At 41.2% G+C, this 17,386-nt stretch overlaps 1 protein-coding gene across 1 annotated transcript in view; it reads left to right on the top strand.

Annotated features, from left to right (window-relative positions):
- Window positions 1–5,748, top strand: part of TRPM2 (transient receptor potential cation channel subfamily M member 2) — a 59,112-nt gene extending 53,364 nt beyond the window's left edge. Inside the window, exons 30-33 of the mRNA XM_058188022.1 lie at window positions 1,164–1,269; window positions 3,625–3,726; window positions 4,869–4,985; window positions 5,499–5,748. Of these exons, the coding sequence (XP_058044005.1) occupies window positions 1,164–1,269; window positions 3,625–3,726; window positions 4,869–4,985; window positions 5,499–5,624 (451 nt within the window). The 3' untranslated portion in view covers window positions 5,625–5,748. The remainder of the gene's footprint in view (window positions 1–1,163; window positions 1,270–3,624; window positions 3,727–4,868; window positions 4,986–5,498) is intronic.
- The last annotated feature ends 11,638 nt before the right edge of the window (window positions 5,749–17,386 follow it).

Raw genomic sequence — 17,386 nt, 5'->3', positions numbered from 1 at the left:
ATTGGGAAAGGAGTCCGGCAGGGCTGTATATTGTCACCCTGCCTATTTAACTTATATGCAGAGCACATAATGAGAAAGGCGGGGCTAGATGACTCAAAAGTTGGAATTAAGATTGCTGGGAGAAATATCAACAAGCTCAGATATGCAGATGATACCATTCTAATGGCAGAAAGTGAAGAGGAACTAAAGAGCCTCTTGATGCGGGTGCAAAAGGAGAGTGCAAAAATTGGCTTGAAACTCAATATTAAGAAAACTAAGATCATGGCATCCTTTCAATTCCTGGCAAATAGATAGGGAAGAAATGGAGTTAGTGACAGATTTTATTTTCCTGGGCTCCAAGATCACCGCAGATGGGGACTGCAGCCAAGAAATTAAAAGACACTTGGTTCGGGGGAGGAAAGCTATGGCAAATCTAGACAGCGTACTAAAAAGCAGAGACATCATCCTGCCAACAAAAGTTCATATAGCTATGGTTTTCCCAATTACAATATATGGCTGTGAAAGTTGGACCATAAGAAAGGCTGAGCGCCAAAGAGTTGCAGCCTTTGAACTGTGGTGCTGGAGAAGACTCACGCAAGTCCCTTGGACTGCAAGGCAATCAAACCGGTCAGTCCTAGAGGAGATCAACCCTGACTGCTCTTTAGAAGGCCAGATCCTGAAGATGAAACTCAAATACTTTGGCCATCTAATGAGAAGGAAGGACTCACTGGAGAAGAGCCTAATTCTGGGAAAGATTGAGGGCAAAAGAAGAAGGGGACGACAGAGAATGAGGTGGCTGTATGGAGTCACTGAAGCAGTAGGCGTGAGCTTAAATGGACTCCAGAGGATGGTCGAAAGCAGGAAGGCCTGGAGGAACAAGAAGGTCTGTCCATGGGGTTGCGATGGGTTGGATACGACTTCGTAATCAACAACCAGAAAAGTCTATCACAATTATTTTTAACTACTATGCAGAGGCCTATATCTTCTTTTTTGAGAGAGGGGGTGCATAATGAATATCTGAATGGTGTAATAGAGCTTCATTATACATACCGTATATATTTAGATAATTACATTTGTATCCTGCTTCTCATCCAGATAACAATCAGAGCTCATTTTATTTTAGTATTATAGATTTCTTCATGTATCTTAGATACAACAGCAAGCTATAATCTCTTTTTTTATAGTTGGCGGAGGAATGTTGATGGATCTATTTATAGAAAAAACTTGAAGAAAATGCTGGAAGTTCTAGTGGTCAAATTCCCTTTCTTGGATAATTGGGCTTTACTTGGGGTAAGCATATAAGATCTAAGTTGGTATTTTAATAAAATCATGCCAATTAATAATATGTTCTGTTAAAACAGTAAACTACGTCTGCTGGTAGTCCTTGACTTAAAGCTGAAATTGACCCTAAAATTATGATCATGTGATGCTGGTAGTTGAGATCATCCAATTTTACTTTCTTTGCAGTGGTCTTAAGCAAACATGGCAGTTTTAAAACAAATACTGTGGTCATTAAGCAAATCCATTGTCTGCAATGGGCATTTTTGTCTGAAAATAGAAGTAAATGTGTTTTCCTGCAAAAAATGTTGAAAATCATAGTCACATGACCACAGGATGATGCATAAATGTGAGGCAGTTGCTAGGCACCCAAAATGCAATAATGTGATCATGGGGTCATAAGTCGTCCCAAAGAGATCCATTGTAACTGTGAATGATTGCTAAGTGACCAATCATAAGTCAAGGACCACAAAAATGAAAAAATAAAGGTATGACTGCCTTCTGAAAGTTTCCATAATGAAAACATGAGTTGGGTATATTTTTCATTAAGTGGATAAGAGTATGTTCTGTGCTGTAGACCGAGCTTGATTCCAACGAAGTGGCATGGGCCTAAAAATCTTACTTACTTAACCTCCTTCAATTCAATCACGTAGCTGCGTTTATACCAAAGAAAACCACAATGACAGGTTTATCCAATCTACAGGCCCCATGCCTGAGGAAACATCCTAATCTTTAAAGATTATGAAACATCAAATGAATCAAAAACTCAGAGCATGCCTACCCAGCCAGAACTAGTAGCTTGAGTGTAAACCAGGGGTGAAATGCTACCGGATCGACTGGATCGGGAGAGTAGGTAGCGGAGATTGGTTCTGGTTCGCCGATCTGGTAGCAATTGCTGGCTGGCCACGCCCCCGAACCAGTCCACGGCCCGCAGTCCAGCCTTTGCAAGGTGGACACCGGGACACCGGGAAGGCAGCTTGCCACCTGCTTGCCCTTCAGTCAGGGGCTGGGGCCCATTCCCCGAGGCCCCGGAGCCACTGCCTGCCTCAACCGGGTCAGGGAATGCACCATTCCCTGACTCCGGTCTTCCCCCGGAGCTGCTGCCCACTCGCTGCCCGCTCACTGCCCGTTCGCCCTTCACCCAGGGCCCGGGATGCCTCATTCCCCTGAGACCCCGGAGCCACCACCTGCTTGCTGCCTGCCTCAACTGGGTCAGGGAATGCACCATTCCCTGACACCAGTCTTGCCCCAGAGCCGCCGCCTGCTCTTCCTTCGCCACGTGGCGTATACTTGCTTTCCTCCAGCGGCTGGCTGCCAGGAAAGGCAAGCATCCAAAAGTTACTGGAGTCCCTCTCCTTGAATATGCCATCACCATTGCTGCTTGTTCCATGCACTGGCTGCACAAGCGTACACCGTTCATTTCATTTGTTGATCAGCGGCAGGTTGGGTGTGCGCTTGCGCAGCCAGCGCATAGAACAATGTGAGTGACATTGAGTTGGCCACGCCCACACAGTCACAGGACACACCCACCCACCAAGCCACACCCACAGAACAGGTAGCAAAAATTTTTAGATTTCACCCCTGGTGTAAACAATTGGAGAAAGGTATAAAAAGAGCTTTATAGGAGGCAACAACCTCTTGAAATGCATGGAGAAACCTTCTCGGAATCAGTGCATCTCACAGAATGCAATATGGGCCTACTGAGGGGCGCCCATATTTGCCCATGCTGCTGCATGCTGCTGCTGATTTTCTATGTAGAGTTCACTGCAGTAATTCATTCAGGAGGCAATCAAGGCACGAGTGATCTTTAGTAATGCTTTCCAATCCAGGAAACCACACAATTGGTATAGAAGACAAATCTATGCACAAACCCCTTCTGGCCATGGCTGCTACCCATTCCTCAAGTAGCAGCCATATTTCTTGGAGGATCTCCATATTGTGTACCAGTTCTGCCTGGAGCAAGGCAACCCTACAAAGAGCTAAGGATGGTAAATCTCTGCACCAGGGGGCCTTAAAACCAAAACTGGTGCAGTTTGCTTGGATCAAGTTGAAGTGTGCTCTTCCCTTTCAGACTTCCACACTTCCAGCACCTCAACAGTATCATGATATGCCCTGGAGGTAAAGGTGTATAATTAAAATCCTTGATTTTAATACCTCAGCAAAGGATTCCAGAATGCTTATCTCAATTTCCAGTACTGGATTTTACTTTTCACCAAGATGTTAGCTAAGAAATCAACCTCAGAGATTTATCATTTTATTGAGTTTATTAAGTGAATAGAAAATTTTATTTTCTGTAGCATTATAGTTAATAGAATGTGTAAAGTCTTAGCTGCCTCTTACACTAAATAAGGCTTTGATTCTTTCCAGGGATCTCTTGAACCTGGGGAAGCATTGCCACAAAAAATAAAACAGATCCTGAGACGAGAGTTCTGGCCACAGTTTCAGAAATTGCTGAATCAAGGAACAGAGGTATTTGGCCATGCAGTTGTGGCTTGATAAAAGCAGAGAAGAGTCTTATAGAATTGTTGGTGAACATTAGCCGCTTTTCCCAAATGTATGACAGGAGTAGAGAATTGCACTTGTGATGCTGGGGTTATATAGTGCATAAATGGAGACACAATATAGGATGAATCATGTTTTTAAGATGACTTTTTAACAATACAGAAATTTTGCAGTTTACCAAAGACAAAACATGGGTCATGCATGTTTTATTTATTGATTTTAGGGATAATTTCTGTATCCACTGATGTAACCATACTATGTAAGGTTCCGAACATTTAGCAAAATAGAGTTTTTAATCCATTTTCACAAGCCTGTAATCAAACAATGATTTAACCAATATAGGAGAATGTATGTAGATCAGGGTTGGGTCTTTGTGCTAGCTTGGTTGCTTTTTTGTCAACTTTTCATTAACCAGGTTAGGTAGCTTCATTAGTGTGAAGGAGAGTGGAGTGGCTGCCTGTTTAAATCTAGTAGCTTGCTCTGCTGTTTTGTTGGGGATGTGTTTCTTCTTTGATGGTTGCCAGATTAGGGTATTATTTCTTCCCTGATCATTTATCTGGTGGTGTTCTCAACTTATTTGTGTGTTGGCTGCTGGAGGAGATATGTTCTGGGCTGTTTCTTTCCTTCCTAGGTTTTTGATTGTCTTTTAAATAGTATATAAGCACTTTTGGATTTGGCTTGATATAAAATGTTAACTGTTTCCCAGTTAAAATTGGGGTTGATTTTATCCATGTGTTAAGGCACTATAAAAACTCCTTAATCTCACAGCACACATCAGAAACAGAAAAATGCCTTCTATTCTAGGACATCTGAGCTAAAGGTATTTTCTATAGTAAGATAATAGTACCACCAGCATCTTTTCCAGAAGGAACAGTACTTTTTAAATATTTACTACAACACACCTTTATGAGAGTTGTTCTTTAGATTACCGGTAATAAGAAACTGCCCTATCCTATGAATGATACCAGCCTTTCTGTCGTTTCTCTCTCTCTCTCTCTCTCTCTCTCTCTCTCCATCTGTCTGTCTGTCATCCATCTATCTATCTATCTATCTATCTATCTATCTATCTATCTATCTATCAAATCTCCCTGAATCTTATCTTCTTCCAGATATATAAAGGATACATAGATGATCCAAGGAATACAGACAATGCTTGGATAGAGACAGTGGCCATCAGTGTACATTTTGAAGATCAGAATGATGTTGAAATGAAGCGTCTGAATTCAGTACGTGTCACTAGGTCACTTCTTACCATCATGCTAGCCTCAAGATGCATATTTTAAGATTCTGTGAACAAAACCCAGGGTGGTGGGTGCCCAGGGAGATAGATGATAGGAAAGCACTCTCAAAGGTTAAAGACAAAATGATGGTAAAGAAAGAAATGGACACAGAGAAGAGAGATTGTGCGTTTGTGTATGTGTGTATGTAGACATGTGTGCATATATATGAGATAGAGAATAGATCACAATTCCTGACAATGTAATAAGAGGAACATTCAGCAGGTCTACTGCAGACAGAGTCATATACACTGTATTCTATATTTCATTAAGCAGAGAAAAAGTGCAGACCCTAAACATGATTTTTATTCTCATCAGTCTCTGATTAATAATTTATTGAGGTTTTTGAGGTAATCTACTCATCCCACATTTTCTAAGACTGTTTCCTTCTGGTTTTCATGAGGCTGCAGGGAAACTAATTGTAACCAAATTCTTTTTTCTGTCTGGGATTTCTTTCTCCAGTTTCTCCAGGGTTGTGACTTTGAAGTGTTGGTGCGATGGCAGGTGGTGGACAAGAAGATCCCCCTTTATGTCAATCACAAAGAACTTCTGAGGAAAGCAACTGTCCTTTTGGGAGCATATTTCTAATGGCCAAGAACAACATTAAATTTTGTATTTGCATTTCTTCCTCAGCTCTTTCTAACTGCAGTAAACTAAACTGTACTCTGCTTTTCAGTGAATCTCTAGGACATTTTTCCATTCCGGCTGAACTTAGAAATGAAATTCTTCTTGACTTGGCCAAGAATGTATGCTTGTTTGAACTGCAAAAAACAAGAGTTAGAGCTTTCTTTCATTATACTGAAGCCCTGAATTCCCTTTCCAGAAATGCCACAGATATTCCTGTGGATCATATAGAAGTAATGGACATCAGGGCTCTGGGTAGCCTCATAAATTTGTAAAATATACAATAAAATGAATTGTAATTCATCTTGTAATACTATTCAATACTATTAATAGCAGGGGAATAATCAATCTCTGCCTTCAAATTGCACACAGCATCACTTCTTATCCAAGAAGCCAAAGGAAATGTGGTCGTATTCTTCCAATACTTGAAGAAGGGTTCTGCCTATTTTACCAGAACAGTAAAAAGCAATTAAACTCCTATAGTCTTATACAGGGACATGGTGGCTCAGTGGTTAAGACGCTGAGCTTGTCAGTCGAAAGGTCAGCAGTGATTTGAATCCCTAGTGATTTGAATCCCTAGTGCCATGTAACAGGGTGTGCTCCTGTTATTGTCCCAGCTTCTGCCAACCTAGCAGTTCAAAAGCATGTAAAAAATTTCGTCGAAAAATAGGGACCACCTTTGGTGGGAAGGCAACAGCGCTCTGTGCACCTTTGGCGTTTAGTCATGCTGCCCACATGACAATGGAGACATCTTTGGACAGCACTGGCTCTTCGGCTTTGAAATGGAGATGAGCACCGCCCCCTAGAGTCAGGAACAACTAGCACATATGTGCTAGGGGAATCTTTACCTTTACCTTTACCTTAGTCTTATACAAACTGTGTACAAACCATGTGGATCTAAAAAGTTTACTTCATACTGACAGTGCCATGATTGTAGTTATGTTTTGGTGATCCATCCATTTTTATATTAATCTAATAATAATTGTCTAGCACAGTGATTCCCAAAGTGTGAGCCGCGGCTCCCCAGGGAGCCGCGCTATCATCATAAGGGCGCCGCGAAGAAGCCGGCTTCTCCCGCCCATTTCAACCCAGCGCCTGCCCAGCCGACGGACACTAAATTTAAGGAGAAGCGCGAGCGCCGGCTTCTCCCGCCCATTTCAACCCAGCGCCGGCTTCTCCCGCCCATTTCAACCCAGCGCCTGCCCAGCCGCTTCTCCTTAAATTTAGTGTCCGTCGGCTGGGCAGGCGCTGGGTTGAAATGGGCGGGAGAAGCCGGCGCTCGCGCTTCTCCTTAATTTTAGTGTCCGTCGGCTGGGTTGAAATGGGCGGGAGAAGCCGGCGCTCGCGCTTCTCCTTAATTTTAGTGTCCGTCGGCTGGGTTGAAATGGGCGGGAGAAGCCGGCGCTCGCGCTTCTTTTTAAATTTAGTGTCCGTCAGCTGGGCAGGCGCTGGGTTGAAATGGGCGGGAGAAGCCGGCGCTCACGCTTCTTTTTAAATTTAGTGTCCGTCAGCTGGGCAGGCGCTGGGTTGAAATGGGCGGGAGAAGCCGGCGCTCGCGCTTCTTTTTAAATTTAGTGTCCGTCAGCTGGGCAGGCGCTGGGTTGAAATGGGCGGGAGAAGCCGGCGCTCACGCTTCTTTTTAAATTTAGTGTCCGTCAGCTGGGCAGGCGCTGGGTTGAAATGGGCGGGAGAAGCCGGCGCTCACGCTTCTTTTTAAATTTAGTGTCCGTCAGCTGGGCAGGCGCTGGGTTGAAATGGGCGGGAGAAGCCGGCGCTCGCACTTCTCCTTAATTTTAGTGTCCGTCGGCTGGGTTGAAATGGGCGGGAGAAGCCGGCGCTCGCGCTTCTTTTTAAATTTAGTGTCCGTCAGCTGGGCAGGCGCTGGGTTGAAATGGGCGGGAGAAGCCGGCTTCTCCCGCCATTTCAACCAGCGCCTGCCCAGCCGGCGGACACTAAATTTAAGGAGAAGCGCGAGCGGCTTCTCCCCATTTCAACCCAGCGCGGCTTCTCCCCATTTCAACCCAGCGCGGCTTCTCCGCCATTTCAACCCAGCCGACGGACACTAAAATTAAGGAGAAGCGCGGCGCGGCTTCTCCCGCCCATTTCAACCCAGCGCCTGCCCAGCCGGACACTAAATTTAAAAAGCGCGGCGGCTTCTCCCCATTTCAACCAGCGCCTGCCCAGCCGGCGGACACTAAATTTAAAAAGAAGCGAGCGCGGCTTCTCCGCCCATTTCAACCCAGCCGGCGGACACTAAAATTAAGGAGAAGCGCGGCGCGGCTTCTCCGCCCATTTCAACCCAGCCGACGGACACTAAAATTAAGGAGAAGCGCGGCGGCTTCTCCGCCCATTTCAACCCAGCGCCTGCCCAGCCAGCGGACACTAAATTTAAAAAGCGCGGCGCCGGCTTCTCCCGCCCATTTCAACCCAGCTGACGGACACTAAAATTAAGGAGAAGCGCGAGCGCCGGCTTCTCCCGCCCATTTCAACCCAGCGCCTGCCCAGCCGACGGACACTAAATTTAAAAAGAAGCGCGAGCGCCGGCTTCTCCCGCCCATTTCAACCCAGCGCCTGCCCAGCCGACGGACTAAAGGAGAAGTTAAGGTACTTTTCAAAAGCTATTTTTCTGATCACCCTAAAATGGATAAATTCTTATTAAACTTGAATAATCAAGATAGTGCTAAATCTAGTATAGACGAAGTTCCACAAACTAGTGGCAAGGGTTCCGAGAAGCGAAAACGTCGTAAATATGACGACAGTTACTTGGATTTTGGCTTTACATCAATAAACGAAAATGATAAAGAGAGACCACAGTGTGTATTGTGCATGAAAGTTTTGGCACCGGAATGTATGCTTCCAAGTAAGTTAAAACGACATTTAGAAACCAACCATTCTAACTTTGTTGGTAAACCTCACAACTTTTTTAAAAGAAAGTTAATGGAATTAAAACAACAAAAAGGCAGCATTTATAAACATATGTCAATACCAAATAATGCTTTGCTAGCATCATACAAAGTTGCATATAGAGTTGCTAAGTGTAAAAAGCCCCATACTATTGCTGAGCAACTCATTCTACCGGCTGCTGTAGATTTAGTGAACATTATGATTGGTGAGTCGGCGGGGAAACTACTTTCAAATGTCCCTTTGTCTAACAATACAATCAGTCGCAGAATTCAGCACATGGGAGAGGATCTCAATGCACAATTAATTGAAAAATTAAAAGGAAGTGAATATGGACTGCAACTTGATGAGGCCACAGACAATAATAAGGACGCACACTTGATTTGTTACGTACGGTTCTTGGATGGTAATTCAGTCGTTGAGGACCTTCTCTTTTGTAAAAGTATTACTGGAAGTACAAAGGCTCGGGATTTGTTCGAGATCCTGAATATATTTATGGTTGAAAATAATTTAGACTGGACAAAGTGCGTTGGCGTCTGTACTGATGGTGGTCGTTCGATGTCCGGCTGTTATGGAGGATTGCAGGCGCTTATTCGAAACAAAGCTCCAGATTCAGTTTGGACCCATTGCATCATTCACAAAGAAGCACTTGCATCAAAGTATATAAGTCCTCCACTAAATATAGTTTTAGAACGTGTGGTAAATATAGTGAACTATATAAAAACACGGCCACTAAAAGCAAGATTTTTTAAAAGAATGTGTGAAGATATGGGAAGTGAATATACATCTTTGTTGTACTACTGCCACTCACGATGGCTTTCTCGCGGGGGTGTATTGTCTCGTACGTTCCAATTACGGCAGGAAATATACACTTTCCTTGAAGAAGAAAAACATGAGTATGCCAAACACTTTGTAGAAACAGACTTTTTGATTAAACTCGCATACCTATGTGATATCTTTGAAAAGTTGAATGTGTTGAATCTCTCTTTACAAGGAGGCAATATGCACATTTTAAAGTTAACAGAAAAGATTTCAGCTTTCAGAAAAAAATTACAGCTATGGAAACTAAAAATTAATGAAGATGATCTTAATGATTGCTTTCCCTTGTTGCACCAGTTTTTAACCTCCAATGAAATCAGTTTGTCTTGCAATTTAAAATCTCTTTTTGAAGATCATTTATCTCAGCTTATCAAATGGTTCGAAAAATACTTTGAAGCAGATAACATTGAAAAATTTACTTGGATTCAAGACCCATTTAGAGCCAAAGCTCCATCAGAATTTACCTCTACAGAAGAAGAATCTCTTATTGAGTTGTCTTGCGACACAACATTGAAGTTAAAATTTGTTAGCATGGAACTTTCTGATTTTTGGATATCAGTAAAAGAGGAATACCCACTGCTTAGTTGCAAAGCCCTAAGAATATTAATTCCTTTTGCAACGTCCTATTTGTGCGAAGCTGGGTTTTCGGCAGTCGCAGTAATAAAAAGTAAATATCGCTCAAAAATTAACCTCGAGCAAGAAATGAGAGTCGCTATTTCCAATTTTATTCCAAGATTTGAGAAGTTGTGCAGCGAACAACAAGCCCATCCATCCCATTAATAATTTTAAATCATTAAACGATGTTCAATAAATTGTGAATTTAAAGCTCGTATTTAATTTATTTTTCAATTAACCTAACCTTAACGATCTAAAAAGTAGATTTCCAAATCCTTAAAAAGACAAAAATTAAAAAAAAAATCGGATGTACCTATTAAGGGAGCCGCAGAAAAAATCCGAAGTGTTATGGGAGCCGCAAACCAAAAAAGATTGGGAACCTCTGGTCTAGCAGATTGGCAAAATAAAACCATTTATTTGAAGATCTGCTAAAAGAGTGACAGATCTGCAAAAATTGAGGTTTTAATATTTGTGTAGTTAGCTTCTAAATTAAAAAAATGTTTCCCAAACATTTAAAGTTTAAACTTTGCTTATGTTAAACAAATGTAAGCTGCATTGTATGCTTAATTTAAAAAATATATACTTATTTTAATTATTTGAAAAATTCATTATATTTTTATCACAAGGCAGAATATAATTGCAGATCTAAAGAAAACTTCTAAAAGAGCAAATTAAAGACCTTTATAGACTTTTACCTTGAATCTACTCTTATTAAGCTCTGTCCTGATTCTTGAAGAATATAAGACCCTTAAAAGCCTCAAATCCTGAATTGAAGACTGGCATATTTTTCCTGTTTCTTTCCTTCTGAAGAAAGGCACAAATAGTGTGGGACTCTAGTTCAAAGGAAATCTTATGAAAAGATCTAGATTCCAATTTCCTGGCTTCTGTCTTAACTGTCACTTCAGCAGACAGTTGGCCATTATGCTCAATGTCCAAAGTCTCATTCGTTTTTTAGCTAGATGTGTATTGCCTTGAACTTTGTGAGATCCTCTTATCTCTGCCTGAAACCTTACAGCAAGCTAGCCTGATTCACAATTCTGTGAGTTTGTGAGGATCTTCTGTAAATATCTTATGTCTTTTAGTGGTGGCCTAATATTTCTAGGCCTCCTGAATCTTCCCCTTTTTTGAAAAGAATGGGGATATCCCATGTGTACAACTGAAGTAGCTGTTGATGGACTCTTATTCATTTAAAGGTGAGCTGTGTATGCAAATACATCCACACATTCAAATTCATCTGTACATAAGGTCCTTCAGCTGAAATAAATAAAATAACGTGACTGCACACATAATATAGAAAATATTTCAACAATTTAAACAGTTTCTTAAAACATTTAGAAGCCTGCCTTCATTAAAAGCACAGTGCTATACATCAGTCAAAATAACAGATTAACAAAATGGGGAGAAAAATCAAGTGACTCAAAGCCATTGTGAAATGAATCTCAGCTAACAAAGACTAATTGGGCCTATAATTATTTTTTTTAAGTTATCTTATGCCTCCCCCAAAAGCACACTTGATGACTTAAAAATGCAAAGTATCTCTTAAACCACTTGCTCAAAATTTGTTTATCTACTATCCTAAAAGCTGCTGGAATTAAAGAAGTAGAGGAATTGGCTAGTCAGGGAAAGATTATGGGTCTTTCTTATCTTCCCTCTAATTCAGATGACAGCTGCCACAAAGAGGGAGTCAAACTATTCTCCAAGGCAGCTGGGGGTAGGACAAGAAGCAATGGGTGGAAACTAATCAAGGAGAAAAGCAAATTAGAACTAAGGAGAAATTTCCTGATAGTTAGAACAACTAATCAGTGGAACAACTTGCCTGCAGAAGTTATGAATGCTCCAACACTGGAAGTTTGTAAGAAGATGTTGGATAACCATTTGTCTGAAGTGGTGTAGGGTTTCCTGCCTAAGGGGGTGGGGTTGGACTTCCAACTCTGTTATTCTAAATTCTAATTTCCATAGTGTCTTAAAAATTGGGAAGGGGGCAATTGCAAAACTCCATTTCACCCAAATGCAAAAGCTATCTATTTCCAGAAGTTCCTGATTTGTTCATCAATCCCAGGACAGATTGTTTTATTGTTACAAAGAACATAAGGAGCACATACATACCTTGAAATGATGCTGGTCTCATTCTTTATGTATGTTGTCATTAATTCAATGCAGTATGTGCTAAATTATGTGCTAAAATGTTGTACCTTGATGAACGTATCTTTTCTTTTATGTACACTGAGAGCATATGCACCAAGACAAATTCCTTGTGTGTCCAATCACACTTGGCCAATAAAATTCTATTCTATTCTATTCTATTAATTAGAACTGTAGAAGCTGTTTCTCTCTCCCATGAATGTCATTTGCTGAAATCTTTTTGCCTCTATTTTTTGTTGGCAGTAGTATTGAATACTTATCCTTGATATTCATTATAGATGGGATTTTGTGATATTTCTTAATTTAGGCCAATAATTCTAATGTCAATGGAATCTGAATTAATGCTTCATTTTGTTCTTCTCAATAAAACAATTTGCTTCAGCAAGTGTTGATATATCAATGCCAGAAATGCCAATGATGTCACAGTGTTATTTATAAAGATTTCAAAGACAGCTTTTCCTCAAAGGTTTCATTCTATTAATGAATCAAAGCAGCTTGAATAGCAATTTGTATTCCTTGTTCTATGTTTAAATATTCAAGAGAATGATAATAATCAGAAAAGGTCCACCAAAAGTATGGAAATATACTTATGGTCAGAAAATAGGATGATAATTTTTATAATACCTAAACAGCTTTTAAAAGTCTTAGTGCTTTTCAAAGCAGAAATAAATAAGAGTAAATAAATATTTTTCTTTGCTTGTATTTTATTTTCTTAGTTAAATAAACAATTTCTGGTCAGAATCAGATTTAGGCATAAGCTAAGCATTCTACAATTTAGGGCCAGGAATCTGAAAGGGCCACTCATTTATTATAGTTTTATTATTTATATGATAGCCTCCATAAATGAAGTCTTCCTGTACAGATTCATAGCTGTTCAAAGAGGATTCATCCCTAGTCTCTCATATGTTTGTTATGCTCACAGCATTCTCACTAAGTTCAATTGTTTCACAGTCTTTCTCTCTTTTAGCACTTGCCAAACAGCTTCTACAGCTTTCTTTAAGGTAAAGGTACATATGTGCTAGTTGTTCCTGACTCTAGGGGGTGGTGCTCATCTCTGTTTCTAAGCCGAAGAGCCAGCACTGTCGGAAGACATCTTCATTGTCTTGTGGCCAGCATGACTAAATGCTGAAGGCGTACAGAACGCTGTTAAAGGTGGTCCCTATTTTTTTACTTGCATTTTTACATGCTTTCGAACTGCTAGGTTGGCAGAAGCTGGGACAAGTAACGGGAGCTCACTCCGTTATGCAGTGCTAGGGATTCGAATCGCCAAACTGCTGACCTTTCTGATCGACAAGCTTAGCGTCTTAGCCACTGAGCCACCATGTTCCCCCTAAATCCAACCTAAATCCGATCCTGACTCTGGGTAAAAACTTCAGGGTGGCTCTTATTATATGATGGTGGAGAGTGCAAGAGGTTCAAATCCACTCTCAACCCTGGAAGAGAACTTTAGGCCAGTTATTCTCTCTCATCTACTTAATAGGATAGTCATAATAGAAGTAAAATTGAAAGGAATAGTATGTACTCTGAGAACATTTGGAGAAAAGGCAGACTATAAAATGTATAACAAGAACAGCATTTTCATCCTAACTTTACGTATAAACTTAATTTCAGTAGCAGTCTAAGAAAAACTATTCATTTCATTTATTTCATTTATTTGATTTTTATACCGCCCTTCTCCCGAAGGACTCAGGGCGGTGTACAGGCAAATAAAAACAGACAAGACAATAATCTATAAAATGCAAAATTAAAAAACTTATTATAATTTGCCTAAAATTTTAAAATATATAGAAATTAAAACCCCGTTTAAAATTAATAATAAGACTATACAATCCATAAAATTTAAGCCAGCCCCGCGCGAATAAAAAGATGCGTCTTCAGTTCACGGCGAAAGGTCCGAAGGTCAGGTATTTGGTGTAAACCCGGGGGAAGTTCGTTCCAGAGTGTGGGAGCCCCCACAGAGAAGGACCTTCCTGGGGCCGCCAGCCGACACTGCTTGGCGGACGGCACCCTGAGAAGTCCCTCTCTGTGAGAGCGTACGGGTCGGTGGGAGGCATATGGTAACAGTAGGCGGTCCCGTAAGTACCCAGGCCCTAAGCCATGGAGCGCTTTAAAGGTCATAACCAAAACCTTAAAGTGCACCCGAAAAGTGACAGGTAGCCAGTGCAGTCTGCGAGGAGGGTGTTACATGGGAGGTACGAGATCCTCCTCTATCACCCGCGCAGCTGCATTCTGACTAGCTGAAGCCTTCGGTGCACCTCAAGGGGAGCCCCATGTAGAGAGCATTACAATAATCCAAGCGAGAGGTAACGAGTGCATGAGTGACTGTGCACAAGGCATCCCGATCAAGGAAGGGGCGCAACTGCCGAACCAGGCGGACCTGGTGGAAGGCCCCTGAGACGGCCACAAATGGTCTTCAAACGACAGCCGCCATCCAGGAGGACACCTAAGTTGCACACCCTATCCTTTGGGGCCAATAACTCGCCTCCAACAGTCAGCTGCAGCTGCAGCTGACTGAATCGAGATGCCGGCATCCACAGCCACTCCGTCTTGGAGGGATTGAGCTTGAGCCTGTTTCTCCCCATCCAGACCCGTACAGCTTCCAAGCACCGGGACAGCACTTCGACAACTTCATTGGGGTGACCTGGGGTGGAGAAGTACAGCTGAGTGTCATCAGCGTACTGATGGTACTTCACCCCAAAGCCACTGATGATCTCACCCAACGGCTTCATATAGATGTTGAACAGAAGGGGCGAGAGAATCGACCCCTGCGGCACCCCACAAGTGAGGGCCCTCGCGGTCGACCTCTGCCCCCCCTATTGTATAAGCTGCTTTCCTAAAGCCTCTATCTTATATCACCGTAACCACAACACATCTGAGGAAGATTGTTTTTATATGGCCCATCCTTACAGCATTGCCTTAATATTATTCTCATCTCACGGTTGAAGCAGCTTCAAGATCTCTTAAAGGTTCCAGCTTGCAACTATGTTTTCCAATTTCTTTTTGTTAAGGGCACACTCATAAGCTTCATAGATGATTATGCAGACTATCCTGCTGAACAGTGTTTGTTTCTAAAGTGTGGTAGGAAGAGACTACATTTTATGCAGGAAAAACAGATGTTCAATAAAAGAGTAATGTTCAATAAATAATGTTAGCTTTAAGTGCAGATATAGCTGAAGTTTTGAGATTTCTATGGCTTGAGTTCATATAATACATATGTTCTTTATCTGCATACTCTATATCAACAGAACAACAATGCTATACGCTTCCCGTTTTTACACAATATGCTTGAACTGGTTATTGAATTAGCTAATTTATTAATGTGCAATTTATTGAAGGTTGGATTTGCATAACATGCTAAGCCATAAACAGACAAGCCAAGGTCAAAAGTGACCAAGCCTAACTTCTTATATGAATGCAGCATATTCTGCAAACAGAAATGCAGTGATGGATATTGCACAAACTAGGCAACCACATTTTAGTATAGAATGCTGGGGGAAATCAGTTTGCATTGTTAGTTTATGATCATTGAACACTGATAGATTTAGAGTGTACTGTGTAATAATTTATTTCAATTGATAAATGTTTTTAACCACAAGGGCACTAACATCATTATGACATCATAACACAAGCTCCACTCTTTCTTATTTACATTGTGACATCACATGCAAATACTTAAAAGAGTGAAATTTGCTTTGCAAAGTTGTAATGTGGATTTCATCTCTCTGTCACATGCACACTGCTTTAGGATTTTGTACATTCCAGGAAACAAATGTTTCATATTCTCTACAGATATTACTATTCCAATGGAATAGCCGTGTGTGTGTGTGTGTGTGTGTTCAAATTAGTGCAGACTCCTGAAGACCATCTGGGCAAGTGTCTGCTGTTTTCTTGGCAAGTTTTTGGAAATAGTTTGTCATTGCCTCCTGAGAAGCCAAGAGAAAATGACCCAGCTGGCTTTGTGCCTAAGGTGGGACAAGAATTCACAGTTTCCAAGTTTCTACCCTGAAACTTTTAACTCCTACATCAAACAGATTCTCATGGAATAGCCTTAACACCCTCCAAACATATCCACATGAATTTTTTTCTTGTATTGTGTTCACATAGCATATTAAGACATGATGCCTTAATCATGATTAACGATAAATTACAATTTAAGTGCCATCCATGCTAAACCATAAACTGATTTGCAAACTGCATTGTTTATCCATCATGCAAAATCAGAAAAGCCATTAACAGCAGTTCAATTGCTGGGCTAATAGTTCATGGTTTTGTTCCTATGAGAAACAAGGGCAAGGCAACCTTAGTGGGATTTCAGCTAACAACCAATGACTTAAAGGTGCATGTAGTAGTCAAGAGTCATTGTTTCCTTTCCCCAGTTCTAGCCCATGCAGAAACAGGACTCCAATTCACTACAGAATAGTTTGATAGCATAGATGACTAGGAGTATGTGGGGTCCATTAATATAATCTAAGTCCAACAACAAAGTGATCATATAAAGTTGATTACACACTGAATGAGACAATTTTTCTATGTAATTATTAAAAAGGCCAAATGCAAATTGCATCAACAGAAATATGATTCTTAAAACCTGAAGTAATCAGTTCACTTTATTTTGCTTTGGGATACCCAATCTCAAGTACTGAGTTCAGTTCTACCCATTGCACTAAAGATCTATAGCAATTGAAGCAGGTTTAGAGTGGGCAACAGGGATAAAATAGGGAAATAGCACCCAATAATTGAAGGCATTGGGTTTGTTTAGAGAAAAGACAACTAAAGAGGATAGGCTAGCCCTCTTCAAATGTATTAAAGGATATCACATGCAAGATGGCTAAGATATGTCTCTATTTCAGAATGTGAGTCTTGGAAGAATGGATTTAAGTTACAAGAAGATAAAATCTGTCTGAATGTAAGGAAAAACTTGCTCGAAGACAGAACAATTTGACAGCTGAATCTGTTACCTGGAAACAGCTGTGTTAAGCAAAGAATAGATCAGGGGTGTCAAACTGGCAGCCTGTGTCACATGCAGGCCACAGCCACTCCAGCTCCGCAAAGGGGAAAAATATCATGAAATATCACATGACGGCAACGTGACGCCACAAGTTTGACCCCCGTGGGCTAGTTAGTTATTTGGCTGCTGGGGGTTTTAACTCCTGCACTAAGCAGGCTGAACTTAATGAGCCCTTTTAATGCTATGATTTTATGAGGAACCTCCTAATACTGAACTACAGCAATAACTGGCGCACATATAT

Source organism: Ahaetulla prasina, chromosome 6, assembly GCF_028640845.1.
Source record: "Ahaetulla prasina isolate Xishuangbanna chromosome 6, ASM2864084v1, whole genome shotgun sequence".
NCBI classification, from domain to species: domain Eukaryota; kingdom Metazoa; phylum Chordata; class Lepidosauria; order Squamata; family Colubridae; genus Ahaetulla; species Ahaetulla prasina.
The sequence above is the reverse complement of the archived record's forward strand: the minus strand, read 5'-3'. Positions and strand labels throughout refer to the sequence as shown.